The sequence below is a fragment of the Carica papaya genome, chromosome 5 (assembly GCF_054855325.1).
Source record: "Carica papaya isolate Zhongbai chromosome 5, ASM5485532v1, whole genome shotgun sequence".
Taxonomy (NCBI): Eukaryota; Viridiplantae; Streptophyta; class Magnoliopsida; order Brassicales; family Caricaceae; genus Carica; species Carica papaya.
This window is the reverse complement of record NC_142313.1, coordinates 5,912,776-5,938,317: the sequence shown is the minus strand read 5'-3', so window position 1 is coordinate 5,938,317 and position 25,542 is coordinate 5,912,776. Positions and strand designations below refer to the sequence as shown.

The following is a 25,542-nucleotide window of genomic DNA, read 5'->3' as shown; positions in this document are numbered from 1 at the left end:
AGCGACATACAGGACACATAGTTTAATTTGAATTGATAACTAATCTCACATAAGATATGTGAAAATATCAATCATTCATCTAAAAAAAATTTAATCTTTAATCTTCATCTTAATCTGTGAAATTAGGATATTTGATGATATCAAATTAGTACCACTATATGATCTTGGAATGTAAAAATTTTTATCTTTAAGATATATTATTCGAGATAAAAAATAGTTTAGATATATGTGTAAAAAAATTATGTCAATTTAAACGACCGACCAAGTCAAGAAAAGAATATACTATCAAAGAGTCCAAAATTTCAAAAAAAATTCGAGAACAACACATGAAAAAATCTCTCAAATCCGTGAGAGATTCTCCCCACTCAAGAGAGATTTTTCTCTCAATGAGAAAAATTTCCTTTTCTTCTCAATATCTCTCAAATGGTAAAAATAAAACCAAGATAAAAAAATTACAAGAATATATCAAGGGAGAAATAAAGATATTTTCAATAAATTAAGAAATTTTCAAGAGATGTTCTTTAAATTAAGAAATCTTAAAAAGATTTTTTTTTAATTTAAAATATCCTCACTATTTAAGAAGTTTCCTCAAAGGATAACATATATATCATATTATGGTTAGAATATTCTTAATTATAATTTTATTTCTATTTTAGTTTTGATTTATTTTTCTATGTACGATTTTTACAATTAATTAAGTGATTTATTTTTTTATATTTCATACGATCTATAAATATAAATAGATTTTTAATTTATGAATGTAATTATTCAAGTTTAATTATAATAAAATTATAAAATTTTAATTTTTGGTGTTAAGTGAGATTGTGAGTTTTTGATCACATTGTTGATTCTAAGTTTTGTATCAAACAAGAAATCCCAAAACCATTTTTATCATATATATATATATATATATATATATATGAACATAATAAAACCAAAAATTACTTCATGTTAATTTTTTGTTTTTCAAAATAATATTTCTAAATGTAAAAATACTAATATGATAATGTCTATAATTATTTATTTATATTTTTAATGTAAAAATAAAATTTAATTTTTAGTTGATTATAAATTATATGCTACAAAGGGGATAGAGCACATGAAATGGAGAAACTAAAATCAAAAGTAGAAAACTAACCAAAAAAATAAAAACACACACACACACACACACACACACCACACGGTGAGAGAGAGATTAAGAATGATATGGATATAATAAGATAATTTTTAGGGTAAACGTTATAAATTTAAAGATAATTTCATAAAATATTAATATATTAAAATTTTAAATAAATTTAAATAATAAATATAATAACATGACTTTATTATAATACAAATAAACATATATTTAAAAATTATAAACAGATTGCCCATATTTTGATTAGAGAGACAATAATGTACTCAATAATATCTTACACTCATATTTGAGCTTGATCTACACTATGAAACTTAAGTTTTAAATTATAGCGCATTTTATCTAAAAATATACATTTTTTTTCTTAAAAGCTTCTTTTTTTTAAAAATATATATGTATATTATATGCAGTTATATAATTTTTTAAAATTAAAATATATTTTTATTTCAGAAATCATAAATAGTATTTATTATATGTTAGAGGAGTTAGTTAAAACATGCAAATATTATTAAATGACAGTGAATATGATTAGTTAAAAATATATATATATATATTAAATATTCTAAAAGTATTTTTTTATTATTTAATGAAAAATTGAAGGATCTTTATAAAATTTAGGAAAATCTTGTTATTTTAGTTCGTGAATTCTATTTTTTATACAATTATAAAAATTTTTTGATAAAAATTAATTGATTGTATCAATGAATTCAATTTACCAAATTAGTTAAAACAAACAAAAAAAAAAAAAAAAAAGAATCTTGGACGGCAAAGATATGTCCTTATCTTAAATTGGAAATACAAAAACACTTGGACAATGTTTATGGGAAATTTATTTATAGTTAGATATTATTTTAATTTAAAAAATAAATTTAACAAAATGTGAAACTTACTTTTAATTTTATTTAAAAAATAAAAAGAAATTATACTAATTTAAAAAAATAAAACAGTCATTAGATGAAAATCTTATATGAATTTATTTATTTATTTTCAAAATTTGATGTAAATTTTTATTAATTTTTAGTTCAATAAATATAATTTATAAGTAAATCTAATGTAAAATTTAAATTAATTTCAGATATAACTTTAATTTTTAGCAAATTTATACTAAACTATGTTATATAAATAAAGTAAAACCACATAGGAGTGATCGTTTTACTGAAATATATGATAGTATAATTTTATTAATGAAATAAAAATTTTCATTTTGTAAGTATCTTAATGACTTAATTTATTAATGCGTAAGAGATTATGCAATGATCAAATTAAGTTTGAAGCTAATGAATCGTGGCATATTTGGACAAAATAAATTTTTTAAAATAATTAAAATAAATTAAATAGTCGAACTTCACCTTTGTTTTTTAATTTCAGAAGAAAAAATCTCCTAAGTTTATTTTCATATAATGCAAATGATACTGAAAGATTGAGTTTGGCTCTTCTATCGAGTGGAAGTGTAAAGGACCAGAACTTAAAAAGTAATAAGATCATAAATTAAATGCGAAAGTGAAATAATAGAGTTTAAGATTTACATTCCTTACACAATAATTTATAATACCCAGTAGGGTTACAAGAATGACAATTCTAAAAGAAACAAACGAAAATTAAAGAAATAAACAAAAAGTAATATACTGAGCATTCTATGACGACCTTCACTATCTTTTGAAGGGAGTTCGGGTGGTAACTATTCACAACTCTCTTGTTGATCGAGATCTGAATTTTGGTCATCTTGATCTGAAATAATTAATGAAAGGATGAACTACACTAACTCAGTAAGAATATCACACTATTCACCGATACAGAAACTGAAGATTGGTAAAAATCATAAAAAAATAACTAATGTAACTCTTGATTTAAGTAAATTCATTTATCATAAGGAAAAATCATTTATTGCATATATTTACTGTTGCGCGATTTCTAAAATCGACTTATACAGATATAATAATTCAAATAACGTTCTAATCTCATTTTCAAGTGAGCAACAACAACCACTTTCCCTTTTTATTTGCATACTGGTATCATTGGGAGCCCATAAAGATGTCCCACTACACGTGAACCAATATTTAACATTGTCAACTAACCGGCCGTTCTAGATCCCGTCCGGTATGAGCGCCAAAACTATCATCCCTCAATACTCTGTCCAGTATGAGGGTGAATCGGACCGTCTCCATACCCCGTATGGTATGAGTGCCAAAAATACTATTTCTCGATACCTCATTCAGTATGAGGCAATGTTCATGGTAGGATTTTCTATGTACCCGATCCGTCCACCATCTTTCAGGATATCTAGTAAGGCTGCCTGTAACGGCCCCGAAAATTTAAAATGAAATGTATATTAAAAATATCAAATGCGGAAGTGAAGTCAAAATTTCGATTAACATCCCTTACACTAAAACCAAAAACGTGCTCACAAAATATAAAAGATCAAACTACCTAAAGGAGAAACTTGAAAGTAAAAGCTACGAATATGACTATGGAGTCTTTAGGCGTCCCCTTCGTCGTTCTCCTGCGGAACGGGCTCGGGAACAATTTCTTCCTGATCTGAAATGATTAAATAAAGAATGAGTTACACTAGCCCAGTAAGGACATCACGATATCTCACTGTCACAGAGGTAAAGGTGGGTAGAAAACACAAAAAGACCAATGGAGCATAATTTACAACAAATTCTTTTGTCAATAATAAATCCTTTACCATCCACTTACCTCGGTGAAATTCATAAAACAGTATACGAAAGCAATAACATTATCATCATCGTGAAATCATATATAAACTGTATAACATAATACTTATCACGCCTTTTGTAATTCAAACATTACACAACATATTTTTCTCTTTTACCAGCCCACTAGTATCCATGGGGATCCATAGGGGTCCCGCTACCCGTTAACCCTTAACACTTGAAATCAGATTTCAGGGCCGTCCCCATACCCCGTCCGGTATGGGCGCCAAAACTATAAACCTCATTACCCCGTCCAGTATGAGGGTGAAACGGGCCGTCCCCATACCCCGTCCGGTATGGGCGCCAAAACACATAAGATCTCCATACCCCGTCCGGTATGGGAGACCACAATCCCGGTAGGGTTCCCTACGGACCCGGTCCGTCCACCATCTCCCAGGATATCTAGTCAGGCTGACCACATTATACAATTACCCATTTACATAATCTTTCATTCTCTTTTCCCTCAGTCAGCATTATCAATCCACATACAAACAAGCAAAATGGTAATTTATGCCAAACAGACAACATACAGCATCAATATCCCAGTCATTCAATTCATAATCAGTAAAACAGTAAAATATGCACACGAAACTATAAAATGAAAACATCAAACCTCATACTGCATTTAAAACTGTAAAACAGACAAATAACAGTTAACCGACAAACACACTAGACTCGGGCTCCATTAGCGACCTTAAGCAATTTCACACATTCGTTGATTCATGAAATACCATTTTATCATTTATTGAACTTTAATACCGTGATAGGAAATAGGGTGAGGGGTCCTTACTCGTTTCGGGGTCCGAACACGGCTTCACAGTGCGCCTACAGGCTGTCCATAATTTTCCCTGAATTTTTTCTGGGGAACTGAAACGCACTACTGGTACATGCACATGTTCCAAAAAATCGCAAATTAGGCCTAGGGCCCCTTTTTGGCCAATATTGCAATTCCGGCACGGCGGCTCCACCGTGCTCCGGCGATGGCGCCGTCGCTTGAGGCGGCGATTCCCCTCGGTTTGGCCGTTCTCGGCCGTTTTTGGCCGAATTTGGCCACACTTGCATTGGTCCTTGCGATAAAACAACCCTAGGGCCCTCGGGGGGCCAAAAAATTATGGAAAACCGAAGCTTACCGGCAGCGGCGCTCTCGGGTGCGACGGCTCTCCGGTGAGGTTCGTGTTTTGGTGATTCGGCTCCGATCAACCTGTAGAGAAAAGACTGTTGATCACAGTGATATAAAAATTGCATCAAACGGAGGCCGGGAAGGGCCTCATCGGAGGCAAAAACCGAGAAGGGGCGCGGCGGTGCCGCTGGGTTTCGGCCGTGTTTTCCGGCCGTTTGGCCGGGATTTTGGCTCCGATTTGGCCACAGGAGAAATCAGCGTGAAAAAACGAGTCAGGGGTATGAAATTTACCTCGATCGGCGGTCAGAAATCTCCCTGGTGCGGCGGCGGGTGGCGGCGGCCGGCGTCTCCAGCGTCTGGTTCGTCTTCTCCGGTGAGGGCAGGCGGCTAGGGTTTTTGTGGTCAGGTGTGGGGGTTCTATTTATACCCTTTTGCCTTTTGATCTCAGCCGTCCATTTTGTTTTAATCTAGGCCATCCGTGCGATTGCATCTAGACCGTCCGTACGCACGCTTGATCTGGGCCGTCCGATCGCGCGTAAGCGGATCGCCAACGTGGCCCGTCCCCGGTTGACGTGGTTTTGCCACGTGGCAGGTCCTGGTTGGTCGGGACTGCTGACTGGGTCTGCTGACGTGGCTGCTGACGTGGCTCCTTTTTTTTTTTTCTTCTTCAAATTCCCGGCCGTTACACTGCCATTCATTAATTCACATAACCAATAAATTTTTCGTTTACAGTTAATTTTTAGTTTTACAATTGAACTATAAATCAACGCTAGACAAATAATACATGCATCAAGAAAATATAACTGAATCATTTTACTAATTTAAGTATATTATAATGCATTTAAAGTTGTAAAATCAAATAAACGGTTAAACATGACAAACAATAATAAATAATCAGTTCTGCTTCCATTAGTAACCTATAATTGATTCTCAAAATTTTTTAAATTACACAAAATACCGTAGTATTGATGATTAAACTTCAATTCCATAATAGGAAATAAGGTGAGGGATTTTTAACCGAATTGGTGTTTGAAACAATGAACTTTCAGCTATGCCTACTGGCGATCTCCGGATTTCCTACAGAGATTAAAACACGCTTCATGTACCTAAAAATGCCTCAAAAAATCTAAAATCGGTGTTAAAAATCTTTTTTTAACCAATTTTAAAATTCTGGCACAGTGGCACCGTCGTGCTCCAGTGATGGCAGCGCCATCTGCAGCGGCGATTTGCCTTGGCCTGGCTGTTTTTGATCAATTTTGGCAAGTTTCGACCGATTTTATATCCATCCATACGAGAAGACACGTTAGGGGGCCTCGGTTGGCAAAAAAAAATCAAAAAAATAAAAACCTACCAACGGCGAGATTTTTTAGTGCGACGGCTCCATCGGCTCACCTTCACGCCTGGACATTTTCTTCAGTCAACCTGTAGAAAACAAAATGGTGAATACAATGGTGAAAAAATCGCACGAAACGGGAAACATGAAGGGGCTCATTGGAAGTGATTTTGACTTTTGCCCGTAGCGGCGCTGTCAGGCTGTACCCGCAGTTTTTGGCTCATCCACAGTTCTTTTGGTTCCGATTTGGTCATGGAGGGTGTTCAGAATCAAATTTCAAACGAATAAGAGAATTTTTACCTTTTTTGGTGGTCGGAGGGGGCTCTGGCACGGCGGCGGGTGGTGGTTGGCTCATTTCTTCGGCGACTGGCTCTTCTTATCCAGTGGGAGGCTTGCGGCTAGGGTTTGGGTTCGGTGTGATGCGAGATATTTATATCCATCTCTCTTAAATTTAAACCATTCATCATATTTGATCTTGACCGTCCGATCGCGTTTAAAAAGAAAATAAATTTAGACCGTTCATCGCGATTTGATCTCGATCGTATGATCGCGTTAGATGAGGGTGTAATAACTTTAATTAATTTTAATATGTTAAAATTAATGTATAAATATAATTTTTTAAATTTTTGAATTTTTATTTAATGTATAAAATTTATTTTTAATTTTATAAATTATTATTTAATGTAAAATTAGGAAAAAATAGGTGGAGGATGAAATTAAAAATAATTTTGGGAGAAAGGGGTACAAATTTGGGTTTTAAGGGTATTTTTAAAAGAAAAATCAGAAACTGAGGGTCAAAACATAATTTAAAAAAATTGTGCCACGTAGGACGCTTACTCAGCAGTCTCGACGAATCGGAACACGCCGCGTGGCAAGGTGTGCTGACACGGTGCCATGTGGGAGGTCACGCTAGCGATACGCGTGCCTGCAATCGGACGGTCTGGATTTGTTCCTGCGCGCATGGACGGTCTGGATCTGTTCGCTCCTCAGACGGTCACGATTAAATACGATCGATGGTCCAGATGCACTTTCTATTTAAATGCGATCGGATGGTCCAGATCAAATCGCGATGAACGGTCTAAATTCACTTTCTATTTAAACGCGATCGGACGGTCCAGATCGAACACGATGGATGACCTAAATTAAAATAGAACGGATATAAATACCTATCTTCACACCAAACCCTAACCCTAGCCTCCAGACCCCCTGTCGGAGAAGAAGAGCCAACTGCCGGGAAGGGAGCCATTCGCCGCCCCCCGCCGCGTCGGAGCCACTTTCGACCGCCAAAAAAGGTAAAATTGTTTCCATTTGCTCGAAATTCAATGTTGAACACTTCCATGGCCAAATCGGAGCAAAAAGACTGGTGGATGAGCTGAAAATCACGGGTAAAGTCTGACAACACTGCAGCGGGAAAAAGCAAAAATCGCCTCCGATGAGGCCCTTCTCGATTCTCATTTTGTGTAATTTTTTTACCATTGTAATTATCATTCCTTTCTCTATAGGTTAACCGAAGCAAAATACCCAACCGCAAAGGTGAGCCGACAGAGCCGCCGTACAGGAGAACTCCACCGTCGGTAAGCTTCAGTTTTTCGACTTTTTTCGACCAACCAAGGTCCCTTAACGTATTTTATCACAAGGATTGGTACAAAACTGGCGAATTTGGCCGAAAATAGTCGATCCGAGGAAAATCGCCATTGCGGGTGGGGTGTCATCGCCGAAGCATGGCAGAGCCACTGTGGCAGAATTTTGAAATTGGCCAAAAAGTGTTCTTAACACTGATTTGGATTTTGGGGGGTATTTTTAGGTACTTAAGCACATTTTAATTTCCGAAAAAAAAATTTAGGGAACCCAGGGACCGCCAGTAAACGCAGTCAAAAGTTAGCATTTTGGATATTAATTTGAGTAAGAATCCCTCACCTTATTCCCTGTTATGGAATTGAAGTTTAATTTTAAATAATATGGTATTTTGTGAAACTTAAAAAATATTCATAATTAATTACAGGTTACTAATGGAGCCGGAACCGGTTATTTATTGATGTTTGCTATGTTTAACTGATTGTCTGATTTTATAGTTTTTTGAATGCATAATATTATGCTGGAATTTGTATGATGATGCGATTATGTTTTCTTTGATGCATGTATTGCTTGTTTAATGTGATTATGGTTAAATTGAGAAACTGAAAATTAAAAGTAAATGAAAAATTATTTGACTAAGAAAATAGATGAACAGTTGCCTCACTAGATATCCTGAGAGATGGTGCACAGATCGGGTACATAGGGAACCCTACCGTGAACATTGCCTTATATTAGACGTAGTATCGAGAATTGGTAATTTAGCGCTCATATCGGACAGGGTATGAGGATGACCCGTTTCACCCTCATACAGGACGGGGTATTGAGGGATGGTACCTTTTGACGCTCATATCAGAAGGGGTATGAGGACGGCCCGTTATTTAAAAATGTTGATTAGGTTCATTTATAGTGGGGATATCCTTATGGACCCCAATGGATACTAGTAGGCTGATAAAAGAGAAAAGTTATTGTTCCAACTGATTGCATATGAGATTATGGTATTGTTTATGTTCTTGACTCTATAGGTTAGTTTTGAAAATCTCGTTACGGTAAGCATGCGTTAAATGATTTTATTATGATAAACGCATTTTACTTAAATTAAGAGCTCCATTATTTATTTTTATAATTTCTACCAACCTTTATTTTTGTGTCGGTGAGTAGCGTGACATTCTTACTGAGTTAGTGTAGCTTACTCCTTTATTAATCATTTCAGATCAAGAAGACCAAGATCCAGAGTGCGATTCACAAGAGGGTTGCGAGTATGATGTTCAGTTTGTTTACTTTTCATTTATTTCTTTGATTATTAGTTGTTTTTTTAGAAGAGTCATTCTCATAACCCTATTAGGTATCATAAATTATTGTATAAGAAATGTAAACCCAAATTTATTATTTCTCTTCTGCGTTCAATTCATAATTTATTTCCTTTCTATTTCACGGGCTGTTACAGAGGGAACGAATCCGGACTGTCCACGAGCGTGGGAACACTTTCGGGCTGTCCGATCGCAGACACGCAGATTATTAACGTAGCCTCCTGTGTGGCACCGAGTCAGCGTGCCTTGCCACTTGACGCGCTCCGGTTTGTTGGGGTTGTTGAATGGGCGGTCCTACATGGTATAATTTTCCTTAATTGTATTTTGACCTCATAATTTTTGATATTTCTATAAAAAACACCATATGAACCCAAATTTTCACCATTTTTTCAATTTTTTTTTTCAATTTCATCCTCAACCTATTTTTTCTAAATTTTACATTAAATAAAATTTATAAATTTAAAAATTATATTTTTATACATTTTTTTAAACTTTAAAATTAATCCCAGGCCAAATTCTGGGTCTGAGTATTATAACTTTTCCCTCCTTGAAACAAATTTGGTCCCTCAAATTTGTCTCATTCTCACTCAATCAAAAAGTTGGAAATACTGGGCTCTGAAGTCTGATTCTAACTCCTATGCGGCCTCTTTCTGTGTGTGATTCTGCCATAGGACCTTAACGAAGAAAATTTCTCAGTTACGGAGTACTCTCCTCTTTCAGTCCACAATACCCATTGGTACCTCCTCATAGGACAGATCCTCCTTGAGTGAAAGAGGCTTGTGGGCCAAGATGTGAGAGGAGTCCGGATTGTACTTATATAACATGAACACATGAAATACATTATGGACCCTGAATAGTTCTGGAGGTAGTGCCAGTCTATAGGTGGTGGTATCAATTTTGTCTAAGATTTTAAATGGCCCGATAAATAGGAGATTTAGTTTCTCCCTCTTACCAAACTTACTGATTTCCTTAAAAGGAGTGATCTTAAGGAACACTCGATCACCTTTCTCATATTTCAAATCCCTCCTCCGTGTGTCCGCATAACTCTTCTGCTTGCTCTGAGCCGTCTGTATGTTCTTCTTGATCTTAATTATTTTGACTGTAGTCTCCTCCACAAGATCTGGACCGAATAATTTTCTATCACCTACCTCTTTCCAACAGATCGGTGATCTACATGGACGACCATATAACGTATCGTACGGAGCCATGCCGATACTTGCTTGGTAACTGTTATTATAGACGAACTCTATTAAGGTTAATTGATCATCTCAATAGCCCTCGAAGTCAAGAACACAAACTCGGAACATATCATCCTTTTTGATTGTTTATCGATATGAGAGTGGAATGCAGTACTAAGGAACAGTTTTATTCCCATAGCTTGCTGAAAACTACACTAAAACTAAGAAGTGAACCTGGGGTCCCTGTCAAATACTACTGTCACTGACACTCTATGTAACCTGACTATCTCCCGGTTATACATTCTTGTTAGTTTATCCAAGGAGTCGATCATCTTGATGGCCATGAAGTGGGAAGACTTGGTGAGCTGGTCAATAATTACCCAAATGACATCATGTCCCGAGCGTGCCCTAGGTAATCTTGTCACGAAATCTATTGTGATGTGTTCCCACTTCTACTCCAGAATTGGTAATGGCTGAAGTAGCCTGTCTGGGCGTTGATACTCTGCCTTGACTTGCTGACACACTAGGCACTTGGAAATAAAATTGGCCACCTCTCTTTTCATCCCGTTCTACCAAAATCGGGGTTGCATACTTTGATATATTTTAGTACTTCCAGGATGCATGACAAACTTTGAGCTATGAGCTTTTGTCATGATGTCCATTTTCAGCTTACTGTCACATGGAACACACACCCTATTCTGAAATCTAAGCAACCCATCGGTAGAGACTCGAAATTCTGAATTTATTATTCTGCATCTTTCTTAAGGGCTGTTAGGGTGGAATCAGTGGATTTGGCTTTCTTTATTCTCTGGGTTAACTCAGGTTGAACAATCAAGTGAGCCAAATATGTAACTCTCTTCAGGTCCTGAAGTCATACGTTTTGTGCGACCCCTATTACCCTGCTTTTTGAAACCATTAGGTGAGCTAACATGCCTATATTTTTTCGGCTGAGTTCGTCGGCTACCACGTTGTCCTTACTCGAGTGATATAAAATGTTGCAATCGTAGTCATTGAGGAGTTCGATCTATCGTCTTTGACGCATGTTGAGATTATTTTGAATGAATATGTGTTTCAAGTTCTTATGGTTGCTATAGATATGAAAAGTCTCCCCATACAAGTAATGGCACCAAATCTTTAAAGCGTGGATTATAGCGACAAGTTCTAAGTCGTGGGTGGGATAATTTTTCTTATGACTCTTCAACTGCCTAGACCCATAGGTTATGACCTTCCCATGCTACATCAGAATACAACCCAGCCCCAAGTAGGAGACATCACTATAAATTGTGTATCCACCTGGCCCACTCGGCAAGATCGATACAAGTGCAGTAGTCAACTATTTCTTTAGTTCTGAAAAACTCCTTTCACAGTCCTCATTCCGCTCAAACTTGACATTCTTTGTGAGCTGAGTCAAAGGAGTAGCTAGGCTAGAAAATCCTTCTACAAACCTACAGTAATAATCTGTCATCCCCAGAAAGCTACGAATCTCCTTAACCGAGGTCAATTTCTCCTAATCAAGCACTGCATCAATTTTTTCGGGGTTCATTGATACTCCATCCCTTGATATGATGTGCCATAAGAAGGTAGTTTGCTCGAGCCAGAACCCACACTTAGTCAATTTTGCATGCAACTTCTTTTCTTTGATAACCTACAAAACCTGAGTCAGATTGTGAGCGTATTCCTTTCTACTTTTTGAATAGAACAGGATATTATTGATAAATATAATGACGAACTGTTCTAGAAATTGTCTGAAAATCCTGTTCATTAAATACATAAAGATGGCTGGTGCATTGGTTAGTCCAAATGACATGACTAGGAACTCATAGTATCCGTACCTAGTTTAGAAAGCTGTTTTGGGAATATCTTCTGTCTTGATCTTTATTAGACGCTAACCTGAACGATGTCTATTTTTGAGAAGGCCTGAGCACCCTGCAACTGATCAAAAAGGTCATTGATTATGGGGAGGGGGTACTTATTCTTGATCGTGACCTTGTTCAGTCCCCTATAGTCAATATATAACCTTAACGTCCCATATCTTTTCTTTGCAAATATGACTCCAGCACCCCAATGAGAAATACTGTGTCGGATGAACTCACTGTCTTGCACTTTCTTGATCTATTTCCTCAACTCTTCTATCTTAACATGACCATGCAATAAGGGAAAACTAAGATATGCTGTGTGCTAGGCTTAAGGTCTATGGTGACTCAACTTCCTTGTCCACTGGTAGTCTGAAAAGTTCATCAGGAACACATTCGGGAAGTCTCGGACTACTAAGATCTCTTGAATATAAATTTCTTTTTTAGGTTTGCTTAGTTAGAGAAAACAACCGAGTTAAAGTGCTATGTAATAAGGAAATTGTTATGAGGGAATAACATTCAAAATTTTTATTAGGTTGTAAATAACTCTTCGTTAGGAGGCTTAAATACAATTTTTTTTCGTGAAAATAATCCACGATGGGGTTATATATTGCTAACTAGTTAATGTTTGGAAATATATTAGGGTCCCCCATGTCAATCTATATCAGGTCCATCATGGGTGAAACCGAGTCTCATGGAAGAGGGGCCAGATGTTGCTGGGAAGGAACCAGATGGCCCTATAACGGTACTGGATGATAGGTGGGGGCTCTGAATTGTATTATGATGGTGTCGGATGATACGACGGAGGAACAGGGTTGCATCGAGGTGACGTTAGATCCTCTCGTTGTAGGAGTGGCTCATATTGTGGAAGTGGTGGAGGGTCAGATAGTTTCCTCATCTCTTCCTTGGCCTATTGGGCAGAGATAAGTCTCTCAGAAATCTCGAAGAGCTGATTGATGTCCTCTTAAAGCGACCTGTCTCGGGCTGCCTTGTTAAGAAAGGTACCTAATCTCCTCATGTCTTTGTACTTATTTTTCACAAGAAAGGGTTGGATGATAGTTTGTATTCAGTGTTTTTAAGTCTTATGTAATGAATGGTTCCGAGGAACGCGACTCTGATACCAACTGTAGATATCCGAAACTTAAAAGGAAATAAAGTCATGAATTAAATGTGAAAGTGAAACAATAGAGTTTAGGATTTACATTTCTTACTCAATAATTTAGAATGTCCAATAAGGTTACGGGAATGACCTTTCTAAAAGAACAAATAAAATAAAAAAAATGAATAAAAAGCAATATGTTGAGCATTTTAGGACGACCTTCACTAGCTTTTAAAGGAAGTTCAGGTGGTGAACTATTCACAACCCTCTTGTTGATCAAGATCTGGGTCTTGTTCCTCTTGATCTGAAATAGTTAATGAAAGGGTGGGTCTACCCCACTAAGAATATCACACTACTCACCGATATAGAAGCTAAATGTTGGTAAAAATAATAAAAATAACAAATGAAGCTCTTGATTTAAGTAAATTTATTTATCATAACAAAATCATTTATTGCATATATTTATAGTTTGCGAGATTTTCAAAATCGATCTCTAGAGACAATAACCCAATTAACATTTTAATCTTATATTCGAGTGAGCAAGAACAGTAACTTTCCCTCTTTATTTGCCTACTGGTATACCTGGGAGCATATAGGGAGCCATACTGTGAACGTTGCCTCATACCAGACGGGGTATCGAGAATTGGTATTTTTGGTGTTCATACTGGACAGAGTATGGGGACGACCCGATTCACTATCATACCGGACGGGGTATTGAGAGATTGTATTTTTGGCACTCATACCGGATGGGGTATGTGGACGGCCGATTAATATACAATGTTGAATAATGGTTCACGCATAGTGGGATATCCTTATGAGCCCCTAGGGATACTAATAGACAAATAAAGAGGAAAAGTTACTGTTCTTACTCACTTGAATATAAGATTATAATGTTATTGTCTCTATAGGTTGATTTTGGAAATCTCGCAAATGATAAATATATATAATAAATAGTTTTCTTTATGATAAATGAATTTACTTAAATCAAAAGCTCCATTGGTTGTTTTTATGATTTTTATAAATCTTCAGTTTCTGTATCGGTGAGTAGTGTGATATTCTTACTGGGCTAGTATAGTTCACCCTTTTATTAACTATTTCAGATCAAGAGGAACAAGACCCAGATCTCGATCAATAAGAGGGTTGTGAATAATTCACCACCTAAATTCCTTTCAAAAACTAGTGAAGGTCGTCCTAGAATGCTCAGCATATTGCCTTTTATTCATTTCCTTGATTTTGTTTGTTCTTTTAGAAGGATCGTTCCCGTAGCTCTATTGGGCATTTTTCTTAGGTCAACCTGTAAAAAACAGAATGGTGCATACAATAGTGAAAAAATTACACGAAACGAGAAACGGGAAGGGGCTCATCGCACTTCCACTCTGCAATTGGTAATGGCTGAAGTAGCCCATCTGGGCGTTGATGCCCTGCCTTAACTTGTTGACACACCAGATACTTGGAAACAAAGTTGGTCCCCTCTCTTTTCATTCCGTTCCACCAAAATCAGGATCGCATACTTTGATACATCTTAGTGCTTCCGAGATGCATGACAATTGAGGTATGAGTCTCTGTCATGATGTCCCTTTTCAGCTCACTATCACATAGAACATACATCCTGTCTTAAAATCTGAGCAACCCATTGGCAGAGACTTGAAATTCTTAATTTACTCCATGTTCTGTATATTTCCTGAGGGCTACCAGGGTAGAATCGGCGGATTGAGCTTTCTTTATTCTCTAGATCAACTCAGGTTGAATAGTCAGGTAGTCCAAACATGTAACTCTCTTCAGGTCCTGAAGTCGTACATGTTGTGCAACCCCTATTACTCTGCATTCTAAAATCATTAAGTGAGCTAATATACTTGCACTTTTTCTGCTGAGTGCGTCGGCTACCACGTTGCCCTTGTCCGGGTGATACAAGATATTATAATCGTAGTCCTTGAGGAGTTTTATCCATCGTCTCTGACGCATGTTGAGATCCTTTTGAGTGAATATGTATTTCAAGCTCTTATGGTCGGTATATATATGAAAAGTCTCCCCATACAAGTAATGACACTAAGTCTTCAAGGTGTGGATAATCACGACAAGTTTTAAGTCATGGATGGGGTAGTCTTTTTCATGACTTTTTAATTGCCTGGACCCATAGGCTATGACCTTCCTATGCTGTATCAGAACACAACCCAACACCAGGTAGGAGGCATTACTATAAACTGTATATCCACTTATTCTGCTCGGCAAGGCCAACACAGGTGCAGTAGTCAATCGTTTCTTTAATGCTATGAGCGATGGGGATATACAGTTTATAGTGATACCTCCTACCTAGGGTTGAGTTGTGTTCTGATGTAGCATGACAAGGTTATAGCCTATGGGTCCAAGCAGTTGAAGAGTCATGAAAAGAATTACCCCACCTACGACTTAGAACTTGCTATCATTATCCATGCTTTGAAGACCTGAAACCATTACTTGTATGATGAGACTTTTGAGATTTATATTGACTATAAGAGCTTGAAGCACATATTCACTCAGAAGGATCTCAACATGCATAAGAGGCATTGTATAGAGCTTCTAGAGGACTACGATTATAATATTTTATATCACCTGGATAAGTGCAATGTGGTAGCTGACACACTCAATAGAAAAAGTGCAGGTATATTAACTCACATAATTGTTTCTAAATGCAGGGTAATAGGGACTACACAACAGATATGACTTCAAGACTTGAAGAGAGTTGCATGCTTGGCTTACCTGACTGTCCAACCCGAATTGATCAAGAAGATAAAAGAAGCTCAATCCACCGATTCCACCTTAGCAGCTCTTAGGAAGGATGTAGAATAGGGAGTAAATTTAGAATTTTGAGTATCAGCCGATGGCTTGCTCAGATTTCAGGACATGGTGTGTGTTACAAGTGATAGTGAACTGAAAAGGGACACTATGACAGACACTTATAACTCAAAATTTGCAATGTATATCGAAAGTACTAAAATATATCAAAATATGCAACCTCTTTTGGTAGAGCGGGATGAAAAGAGAGGTAGCCGACTTTGTTTCCAAGTGTCTAGTATGTCAACAGGTTAAGGTAGAGAATTAATGCCCATGCAGGTTGCTTCAGCCATTATCGATCCCAAAAGTGAAAATGGGAACATATCACAATAGATTTCGTGACAGGGTTGCCTAAGTCACCTCGTAAAATTCCCACTTGGTAATTTATTTTATGTTTATTTAATTAAAATTTTGAGAAAAAATGTATTAGGAATGAGATTGAAAATAATTTTGGAAAAAAAGATGAAAATTTGGGTTCGATGGGTGTTTTTGAAAGAAAAATTAGAAATAGGAGGTTAAAATATAAAAAAAATTCAGCCATGTAGGACGACCCAGTCTGCAGTCCCGACGAACTAGAGCACGCCACGTGTGAAGACAAGCTGACGTCGGTGCCATGTTGGACGCCACGTGGGCGATCCACGTGTTCAATGATCAGACGGCTCCGAATCGATCCCACATGCGTGGACGGCTCAAATTTGTTCCCTTCTTAGGCGCGATCAGACAGATTAGATCAATCGCAATGAATGATCTAGATTTATTTTCTCTTTAGGCATGATCGGACGGACGAGATCAATCACAATAAACGGTTCAGATCGACATGAGATGGGTATAAATACTTCGCATTGCATGGGAACCCAAACCCTAGCCGTCAGCCTCCTCCGGAGAAGAAGAACCAAGCGACTGCCAACTGTAGACTGCCGACTGCCGATCGCCACCACACTAGAGCCACATTCTGTCGCAAAAAAAAGGTAAAAATTCCTCTTACCCCCTCGAAATTCAATTATAAGCATTCATGTGGCCAAAATTAGAGCAAGAGGGATGGGAGATGAGTTGAAAACCCTGGGCAAAGTCCGATGGAGCTGTCGTAGTCAAAACTAAAAAATTTCTCCGATGAGTCCCTCCCGCTTTTTGTTTGACACAATTTTTCAGTCATTGTATTCACCATCCTTTTATGTGCAGGTTAGCTAAAGAAAGAATTCCAGCTGCAAAGGAGGGTCGGCGGAGTCGCAGCACCTAGAGGAGATACACTATGTCAGATGAACACATTATCCTACAATTCTTCGATCTGTTTTCTTAGCTCTTCTATCTCTACCTGACTTATGTGGTAAGGAGCAATTGAGATGGGCTGTGTGCCAGACTGAAATCTATGGTAAATTCAACTTTCCTATCCACTGGCAGTCTGGGTAGTTCATCAGGAAACACATCCGAAAATTCTCGGACCACATGAATCTATTGAATGTAATTTTTTTTTTAGCTTTATCCTGTATCATGTCCGGGTGTGCTTCAGCATCCTATGGGGTGAGGGGGTAAGCTCTACCCTAAAAAAGAGGTCTAGCCTGATTCTAATTTCGTGGGCACTCTCTTGCGTAGTGTTGGACACTTCTACACATGCGGTAGGTATTGTTGAGGTGATATGAAGATCGGTCTCAATGATCATTTCTACAGTGCTGGCAAGTCCTATCGTGTCCCACTGCTGGAGCCTGAGAAAGGGCTTGAGTCACAAGCTTAGGTCTCTTATTCTACTGCATTGATGCAATAGGTGCTGGTATGGGGTGTGGAACAGAGGGTTCGGAATTGCCCAGTGTTGAAGGGAAGATACGAAGGTTCCTCTCTACTAGTTGTGCCTTGACCAGAACTAGTGAGTAGGTGCTGAGCTTGAACACATACAGCTGTTTCTTGATCTCAGGACGGAGGCCTCACTTAAACTTCTTTGCCTTTTTGCCTTCATCCATCATACTCTTAGGGGAATACTGGCCCAACTTTAGGAACTTTCGAGTATACTCTAACACTATTTTATCGCCTTGGACCAAGTGTGCAAACTCTATTTTCTTCAAATGCTGTAGGTGCTTTAGAAGGTATTCTGCATTGATGGTTATCAGGAACTGTTCCCAAGTGACTGGAACAAGCAGGGTGACTTACTTCAACTGCCTCTAGCGACTTGCCTCACCAATGTGCATGTAGGTGGTAAGTACAACTTTTTGTTCAGGAACCACTTCAAGAGTTGCGAAAACCTTCTCTGTCTCTGCTAACCAATACTCGATATCTTCGATGAAGGATATCCCCTACAAAAGTAGATGAGTTTAGTCTCTTATACCTCTCAATATAGCCTGGGTCTATCATGGGTGGAACTAGGTCCCGTGGAAGAGGTACTAGATTATGCTAGGTAGGGGCCAGGTGTCCCTGTGGTGGACCTGGTTATATGGTGGGGGCACTAGATTGTATTGTGGAGGTGCCAGATGATATGGTAGAGGAGCAGGACTGTATCGGGGTGGCACCAGATCTTCTTGTTGTAGGGGTGGCTCAAACTGTGGCAGGAATGAAGGGTCAGACAACTCCATCCTTTCTTCCTGGGCCTACTGGGTGGACATAAGTTTCTCTAACATCTCAAAGAGTCGATCGACATCATCTCGAAGCAACCCATCCCGAGTTACTCGATTTAGTGGAGGTCTTCCTATCCTCATATCCGTGTACATGCATTTTATAAGAGAGGGTTAAGTGTCGAGTTGTATTCTATTATTTTTAAATCTCTGTGTAAGGAATGGTTCCAATGAATCTGGCTCTAATACCAACTATAGAGGCCCAAAACTTAAGAAAAAAGATATATATTAAAATAGCAGAAACAAATAATAATTAGATTTTATATTCCATACACAATAATTTGGGATGCCTAATAGGGTTACAAAAATATTCTTTTTTTATAAGAGTTCAACTAACAGAACAAAAATGAAACTAAAATCCTATGGGGTTAATCTCCACTGAAAACTTTGATGAGGTTTGGGAGGTAATATTTACTCGCAATCTTCATGCTGTTCAAGATCTGAATTTTTTTTCTTTTTGATCTAAAATGGTTAAATAAGGAAATGAACTACATTAGCTTAGTAAGAATATCACACTAATCACTAACACGGAAAATCAGAGGTTGATAAAAATTATAAAATGACTAATGAAGCCATTTGCTTTCTTAAATAAATTCATTTAACATAAAAAAATGTTATTTTCATACTCATCTTTAGGAGTTTTCAAAATCGACCTATAAGACAAATAACTCGAATAACATCATGTTATATATATACAAGTGGGCAAGGACATCAAACTTTCATTTTTACCTGCTTACTGGGTACCCTAGGAAGGGGTTGATGGACTCGGTACATAAAGAACCCTACTGTCGGTATTACCTCAGTCGGATGGAGCTAAGAAGTCCCATACTAAAAGGGTTTGAGAGATATGGTTCACTCTCATATTGGACGAGGTATCAAGACAATGGTGTTTGACACCCATTACTAGACGAGGTATGGAGACTACCAGTTAATTGACAAATTGATAGTAGGTTCATGCGAAAGGAGACATCTCTATGAACTCCCAAAGGTACCAGTAAGCACGTAAACAAAAAAGTTTGTTGTTCTTGCTCAATTGTATATAAAATCATGATGTTATTCGAGTTATTATCCTTATAGGTCGATTTTGAAAACTTTTAAAGGTGAGTATAAAAATAATATTTTTTATGTTAAATAAATTTATTTAAGAAAACAAATGGCTCCATTAATTGTTTTATAATTTTTACCAACATTCGGTGTTCCGTGTCAGTGATTAGTGTAATATTCTTACTGAGCTAGTGTAGTTCATCCCCCTATTTAATCATTTTAGATTAAGAAAATCAAGATTTAGATCCTGAACAGTGGGAAGGTTGCGAGTAAATGTTATTTCCCAGACCCCATCAAAGTTGCTAGTGGAGGTTAACCCCTTAGATTTTTAGCTTTATTTCTATTATGTTATTTTAATTTTTATAAAAAAAGAACATTCATGTAGTCTTATTGGACATCCCAAATTACTGTGTAAGCAATGTAAATCTTAATTATTATTTGCTTACATTATTTTAATATATATCCATTTCCTTAAGGTTTCATGCATCTACAGTTTTGTTTGATTTTTTTATGTAAATACGTCATTTTTGTATAAATATATATTATATATATATATATACTTTTGCCTTATGTATATTTTTAATCAAAATGCCTTATCATAACTTTTTAGATTGTTAAATTTCTAATCAATTTTGAAATTTTATTTATATGTTTTTTATCCCACGCATGTATTAATATTCATTTATTGTTTATACACAAAGCAAAAACTCCAAACCAAATAGATTATTCATTAGTTTTTCAAAAACTTATTGACTTTACCTGTTGAAGATGGGAGGAAGAGTATAGAGAGATAAATAAGAAGACTCAAGTTTTTTGTGTGTGGTTGTTTAAAAAAAACTTCAAGTACATAACTATTTATAAATAATATTGCAACTATTAAAATTAATTCGAAATACCAGCAAACATAATAAATGTAATTTATGACCTACAATTATTAACAAACTAATTAATTGTATTCTTAATTTACAAATTAATTCTAACACTCCTCTTTAATTTGCAAATCTCCTTTTCAATTCAATATTAGCACGTAGATTTTAAAAGACTTTAAACGTGAGAGGTTTGATAAAAATGTCCGCAACTTGATCTTGAATCTTGATGTACTTAAGCTTCACTTCTTTTTTAGCAACATAATCCCTAATGAAATGATATCTTCTATCTATGTGCTTGCTTCGTTCATGAAATATTGGGTTCTTGGCTAGTACTTGTGTGGACTTATTATTAATTAAAGTTTCAGTAATTTCGTCTTGTGTCAAATGAAGTTCCTTCAACAATCTTTTAAGCCATATGATACAACAAGTACAAAAGGTTGTTGCCACATATTCAGACACATAAGTTGATAGTGTACAACTAGTTTTGTATTCTTTATGGACGATTATGCAATTACATGGAGTTTTAAGAAGCAAACCATTATTACACTATTAACTTATGAGTCGGAATATGTGACAACAACTTCTTGTGCATGTCATGTCATATGACTTAGAAGATTGTTGAAGAAACTTCATTTGATACAAGATGAAACTACTGAAACTTTTATTGATAATAAGTTCGCAAAAGCATTAGCCACAAATCCAGTATTTCATGGACGAAGCAAACGTATAGATGCAAGTTAGGTTAAGCCATGCATGTGAAACTATGAAGTAATTCAAACTGCGAGACTGTAGATGACTCATCAAATCAGTTATAGTTTGTCTGATGATATTTGCTCATTGGATAACTATAGTAATTCTAGAATCAATACGTGCAACAAATTCTGACTTCTAGAAGGAATGCATTTATTAGATAAAAGGTCAATGCGAGTTTTACCTGCTATTTTGATACACTTTATTGGAGATGAGAGAAAAATGCTAGAGAAACAAATAAGAAGACTAAAGGTTTTTTTTGTGTGATTGTTTTAAAAAAATTTCAAGTACATGACTATTTATAAATATTATTACAATTACTAAAATTAATTCTAACTACCAATAAATTTAATTTGTGATCCATTACTACTAACAAACTAAGAAATATATAGAAATTTTAATTTATGAAGTATAACCACAAACAAACTTATTAGTTATATTCTTAATTTGTAAATTAATTCTAATATTACCTTCATATATACTTAAAAAGTTGGAACAAATTAAATTATCCATTAAAAAGACAATGAAAAATATAACATTGATTTGTAAAAATTATTAAATTCTTATGAACAAATTAGATACTACCCTTAAATAAGAACTAATACTGGAATGTCTTTGCTGAATGCTGATCACATGTTGGCTATTCATTTTATGATATTATTTTTTGTCGGTCACATAAGTTTTTTTACTTTTATTATTCATTTTTAATGGTTCATATAATTTGAATTCTTATCCTTATCTTTTCTCCTTCCAAAATTTTCCTCATTTATTTTCTTCACACATAATTCTAGTTCTTGCACTTAATTCACTTTTATTTAACAAAGGCAATATAAAATATTATACTTTCTTATATTTTAGAGTGAAGAACATCTTTCATCTTCATCCATGGATGCAGAAATAATAAAGAAGTAAGCTCTTAATTATTTTAGTTTATGAAACTGTTCATCATGCTTTTCAGAGTAGTAATAAGGCTTAGTACGCTATTATTGTTGTTTCTTCTTGGATCAGATATGCAGTTGTTACAGGAGGAAATAAAGGAATTGGACTCGAGATCTGTAAACAATTAGCATCAAATGGAATTACAGTCATTTTGACTGCAAGAGACGAGAAGAAGGGACTCCAAGCTGTGGAGAAATTGAAAGACTGCGGTCTCTCTGATAACATAGTTTTTCATACGCTTGATGTCACTGATCAAACTAGTATTTCTTCTCTTGCAGATTTTGTCCAAAACCAATTTGGAAAGCTTGACATCTTGGTAATATATGTATATATATTATTTTATATACTAAATATATTATTGGTTTTTTTTTTATTTTTTTAAATGGTAGATTAGACTTTCATCATTCAGCTTCTATAATTTATCTTTTTTTGTTTTTTTCTAGGAAAGTTAGCGTCTTTTAAAAAATTAGTCAGAGAGATTGATCACTAGTAATAGAACCAAATAAAAATAGAGAAAAAAGTTGTAATTTATTTTATTTTTAAATAAATAAGTAATATAACTATTTTAAAATATATATTTTGATATGAGATTTCTCCTACATTCAGAAAGATTTGGTGGATTATCTCATTTGTGAACACATACGAAATTGCGGAAATGACCCAAATGAGATGTCATTGAACTTGTAGGTGAATAATGCAGGGATTGCCGGAGCCCTGATCGATGGTGAAACTCTAAGAGCTGCAGGACTTGGTAAGGTGCGTAGTCATCATCTATATACATATATATGTAAGTGTTTATGATATGAATATATCTAATAGAGGGGATCTTTGTTGGATCTAAAAGTAATTTATGTTAAAATGGAAAATATATGTATGCATATATGCTGAGTGTTTTGATGAAATATTTACAATTGCCATTTGCTAAATGCAAATGCTTATATATATATATATATATATTCTGATTGTTGCAGGAATGGTCAGAAATTAATTTTGAAGAAGTAATTATTGATTACACTTACGAATTAGCGGAAGAATGTATTCAAACAAACTATTATGGTGCGAAGAGAATGTGTGAAGCATTTATTCCTCTACTTGAATTATCAAATTCACCCAGAATTGTTAATGTTTCTTCAATGATGGGCAAGTTACAGGTAAAACACTTTCTTCAACCCTTTCTCTATATATCTTTCATGTAAAACACTTTCTTCAATCCTTTCTCTACATATCTTTCACGTAAAACACTTTCTTCAACTGTTTCTCATATATTTCTTTCATGATCCTACTCAACCCTAGCTATATATATAAGCTCTTTAATAAATTATATATATATATATATATATGATTAACTAATTCATGCTTAGATGCTTAATATTTTTAATATGCAAAGTTACTTTTTTCTTTATAGAAAGTAGGCAATAATTTTTGGTAGTTTTCTTTTTGGTTGATAATGTCATTGCAGAACGTGTCAAATGAATGGGCAAAAGAAATGCTAAATGATGCAGAAAATCTTACCGAAGAAAAAATTGACCAAGTATTGAATGAGTATTTAAAAGATTTCAAAGAAGGATCATTAAAATCCAAAGGTTGGCCTTCTTTTATTGGTTCATATACAATGTCAAAAGTAGCTATGAATGCGCATACGAGAATTCAATCAAAAAAATATCATTCCTTTCGCATCAACGCTGTATGTCCTGGATTTGTTAGGACAGATATTGTCTATAATATCGGCATGTTATCTCCAGAAGAAGGTGCTGAAAGTCCTGTAAGATTGGCATTGTTACCCAATGATGGTCCTTCTGGTCTTTTTTTCAATTGCAAAGAAGAGACACCATTTTGATTAATCAATAATTAAATAAAGTATTTCATAGAAAATGAAGTAGAATTGGTATGTTTTAAAATTTGTTTTTCCTTTTTTTATTATATAATAATCAATTAAATTTATCTTGAATTCTTGAATTTCATATTTTAAGGTCATTATCTTCTTGGAATGCTGTTGATATATTAATCCTTTATAAAATACATAAGAAAGCAAAGCTAAAACTACAACTTGAGAAGAGAAGTATTAGTTTTCAAGTTAGTTTTATATTATTCAAGTAAAAAACAACTTTTCCTATTTTATAAAAAACATAGAGTTTAAAATAATTTAGAAAATTATAATAAGTAAATATGATAGCTTGAAAATACCTCCGAAGTAATTTTTTATATTTGATATATTTAATTTAGTCTTTATATATGTTTAGAAATATATATTAAGATTAAAGACACAATTTAAAATCAAATAGAAAAATAATGGATAAGGATGAAGGAGGTAGAATAAGCATGTAGATGCATTAAAAAATGTGGAAACTTTTAAATGAACTGATAAAATGAAAAATTGTAACTTTTAAATAAAATAACATAACGAAAAGTGACAACTTTTAGCAGTGAAAAATAGTAACTTTTAGATGAAATAACATCACATAAAGTGATAATTTTTAGATGAAATATCATATAAAAAGTTGTAACATTTTAAATGAAGTGACATGTGAATTTTTTTTTAAATAAAGTGACATGTGAAAAGTGATAACCTTTTAAATAAAGTGACATGTAAAAAATTTTTTTAAATAAAGTGGCGTGTGAAAAATGATAACCTTTTAGATGAAGTGACATAATAAAATGTGGTAACTTTAAGATGAAATGATATAACGGAATGGTGACAACTTTTCTCTTGTCGCTTCCCACTCCTATAAATAGGGAATGAAGGAGGAAGAGACATTCCGGATGAGAAAAAAATAACGAAAAGCATAAAGGTGACGGAAGAAGAGAGAGTACGGAATGTGTGATTTTTAAGAGTATTTTAAGATTTTAGATAAAAACTTTGAGAGAACTCTACTAAATTTATGAGAGTAGAAGAAGAGGAAAAGAAAAGGAAGAAGACTCACTATAAAAAAGAAATTATAAATTGTTAGAAAGATAAGCCTTTTCTTAAGTTTTGAAGTTCGATTTCTGCTTGATTTTTGGGATTAGTTTTTTAGTATTATGTTGGATATTTTTGAGTTAAGAAAATGACCAAAAATCATCCTAAAACTCTGCTGGAGTTTTGAGATGAAAGATGATAAATAAAATTGAAACTTTGCTAAAATTAAGATTACGACTACTAAGAATTTAAGGTAAGTGGATATTATGGATTCATAACCTATATAATTTTAAAGTATTTTACGTATTTTCAGTATAAAAAT

At 35.0% G+C, this 25,542-nt stretch overlaps 1 protein-coding gene across 2 annotated transcripts; it reads left to right on the top strand.

Annotated features, from left to right (window-relative positions):
- The first annotated feature begins 22,121 nt into the window (after positions 1 to 22,121).
- LOC110807697 ((+)-neomenthol dehydrogenase-like) lies at positions 22,122 to 24,272 on the top strand. 2 transcript variants are annotated; one of them, XM_088221142.1, is made up of 5 exons: positions 22,122 to 22,293; positions 22,394 to 22,640; positions 23,012 to 23,080; positions 23,296 to 23,475; positions 23,754 to 24,272. In XM_088221142.1, the coding sequence occupies exons 1-5, from the start codon at positions 22,271 to 22,273 to the stop codon at positions 24,159 to 24,161; spliced, it is 927 nt and encodes a 308-aa protein (XP_088077268.1). In that variant the 5' UTR covers positions 22,122 to 22,270; the 3' UTR covers positions 24,162 to 24,272. The 2 variants fall into 2 exon arrangements, with proteins under 2 accessions (XP_088077268.1, XP_088077269.1); XM_088221143.1 differs by having other exon boundaries at positions 22,129 to 22,293; positions 23,784 to 24,272.
- The last annotated feature ends 1,270 nt before the right edge of the window (positions 24,273 to 25,542 follow it).

What these genes read in the sequence shown, in the direction of transcription:
- LOC110807697 (XM_088221142.1), top strand. Translation starts at nt 22,271, where the DNA reads ATGGATGCAGAAATAATAAAGAA. An exon ending in TTGGAAAGCTTGACATCTTG is followed by an intron (nt 22,641 to 23,011) that starts GTAATATATGTA and finishes TTGAACTTGTAG; the next exon opens with GTGAATAATGCAGGGATTGC. An exon ending in GAGCTGCAGGACTTGGTAAG is followed by an intron (nt 23,081 to 23,295) that starts GTGCGTAGTCAT and finishes TGATTGTTGCAG; the next exon opens with GAATGGTCAGAAATTAATTT.